Source organism: Monoraphidium neglectum (assembly GCF_000611645.1).
Source record: "Monoraphidium neglectum strain SAG 48.87 unplaced genomic scaffold scaffold06378, whole genome shotgun sequence".
NCBI lineage: Eukaryota > Viridiplantae > Chlorophyta > Chlorophyceae > Sphaeropleales > Selenastraceae > Monoraphidium > Monoraphidium neglectum.
The window spans coordinates 1-2,281 of NW_014007262.1; the positions used below are offsets into that span (position 1 = coordinate 1).

Here is a 2,281-nt window from a genome sequence, read left to right on the forward strand (position 1 = left end):
TGCTCTGCTTTATGAGCGCGGTTGACACGGCGGGGCTGTCGAGGGGGCGAGCGCCGTCAGGAGGCGCGTCCGCGCGCGCGCGATCTCCTCGTACCTGCGTCGCGTGTCTGCCACCCACCTCCCGCTCCTCGAGGGCCGCGGCGCGCGCGGACGGCGGAAGACTTTGAGCATTCAGAGGGAGGGGGGACTGGCTTATGCCTCACAGGGAAACAGTGACTCCCACCCAAGAGGGGGGGTTGGGGGGTGGCCACCAGCCCGCCTGTCTGTGCGTTGTTGGTGGCTGCTGTGCCGGCGCCCAATCCCACCAAGGTGCTCGCTTCTGTTGGCAGGCTGCAGCTGTACCAAGATGCCCACACCCGTGATGTCGCATTGCAATTTTGCACTGCTGGCACAGGCTTTTTTGTGCATAAGGATGTACGGTGGTTCAAGTACGTTTTGGGGCATCACAGATGCAGCATCGCTGGATGTCACGAGTACCACACCATTACGCACTTGCTGTGTGTCGAATCCCACATCCTGGTGACTCGGGACGGCGTCTTCCCGCCAGTGCGCGACATGCCCGCCTTCTGATCTGGCTGTTGTGCGTCTGCGGCCCACCCCAGCCTTGCCCAGCAGCTCAGTCACCCCACAGTGGACCACCGGCATGCCGGAACGCAGCGCAGTCTGCAAGAACGCCACTTTTCTGTGCGCAGCGATAGAGATGGGCCCTTTGACAGCGTACCTGACCGCTGACCGCTCACCAACGGACGAGCTGGCGCCCTGCCCTGGCCTTTTGCTGGGATCGTGCCCATCTTCACCACCAAGGGGGTTTCAGGCTGAACCACCAGTGCATGATTTACCAGCCACCACATTCACGCGGTACACGCGCGTGCACCAACAGCAGCAGCTCTGCCAAGGCGCGTGACGAAGCTAGACCATGTGCCGCAGCCCCTGCCGCTTGGCCCGCTTCTTCAGCGCCTCAAAGGTCATGCCGCGCCGCTCCCTCTGCCACCTGGGCCGCCGCTTCACGGACGACAGCGCGCCGCCCGCCTCGGCCTCCTCCTCCGCGACCGCCGCCCTGAACAGGCGCGCGCGCGCCTGCGCGAACGTGAGGGCCGGGGCCGTCCCCCCGGCAGCGGCAGCGGGGTCGCCGCCGTCCAGGCCCAGCTCGCGCATGCGCGCGGCCTGCGCCGGCGTGGCGGGCGGGTCCGGCAGGCCGCGTGACTTGAGGTGGCGCGTGAGCTCGCGGTGGGCGTCCAGGGCGGTGTAGCGGCGGCTGACGGGCAGGCCGTGCTCCCGCAGCACCTCCAGCTGGCGCGCGCCTGGGGATGGGCGGGGAAGAGGTGGGGAAGAGGTGGGAAAGAGAGATGGCGGCCTCAGCCTCGCGGTCTTGGCCTGAGCCTTGCCGCGTGGTGCTGGGGCCGTGCGGCTCGCTGGAGGGTGCTCCCATCGTTGCATGTTTCTCCAGCCGCCGGCCGACGGGCATGCGTCGACGCGGAAACGGCCCACGCCACGCCACTGCCGCCCACTGGGCCAGGGCGGCCGCCCGGCCTCACCCCAGGGGCAACTCCGAGCCTCACCTGCCGGCGTTGTGTGGTGCCCCTCGTAGTGGCCCCCGATCTTCCACCCGCCGACCGCGCCGACGATGCGCGCCGCCTGCCGCTGCGAAAGGAAGGCCAGCCGGCGCGCCTGCAGGCGCCCCGCGATGGCCTCGGCCCTCGCTATGGCGCGGGCCAGCGGCACCTGCACAGCCTGAACCGCAGAGGCCGACTTGGCCCGCTGCGCAGCGCTGCGCCCGCCGCCGCCACCATCCTCCGCTTTGGGGGCAACCGAGGGCGATCTCGCGCCGCCGCTGGCTCCGCCGCCGCCGCCGCCGCCACCAGCCGTGGGTGTGGGGGGGCCCAGGCCGAAGAGGCCTTCGTCAGTGACCCGCGAGTGGGTCAGGGGCACGTGCTGGCCGCCCGGAAGCTGGAGGGTCACCACGTACTGCGCCTCGGGGTCCAGCGGCGGCCATGACTCGGGGTCAAAGGGGCCGCTGGCGGCGCCGCCGCTGCCGACCAGGTCGCCGGCGTCTGCCGCCGCAGCGGCGGCCCCGCCGCCGCCGGCGCCGTCGTCCCCCTTGTCCCCCTGTGCCTTGCCCACGCCCTCCCGGACGCGGCGCAGCCAGATGTAGCTGCCGCTCAGGAGGTCCAGGCAGAGGTCTCCCTCCCGGTTGAGCCCCATCCAGGCGTACCGCGGCCGCAGCCCCGCCGCCCACAGCCGCCGCGAGTCCGCGATCAGCGCCGCGCGCGACGGCAGCGGC

The 2,281-nt window shown here is 71.0% G+C and overlaps 1 protein-coding gene across 1 annotated transcript; it reads right to left on the reverse strand.

Moving 5' to 3' along the window:
• Positions 1–909: 909 nt before the first annotated feature.
• On the reverse strand, positions 910–2,202 carry MNEG_16449 (hypothetical protein; the record flags this gene model as incomplete). The annotated part of the gene is made up of 2 exons (XM_014035081.1): positions 910–1,301; positions 1,560–2,202. 2 exons carry the CDS (start codon positions 2,200–2,202, stop codon positions 910–912), a joined length of 1,035 nt encoding a protein of 344 aa, XP_013890535.1.
• Between the last annotated feature and the right edge of the window lie 79 nt (positions 2,203–2,281).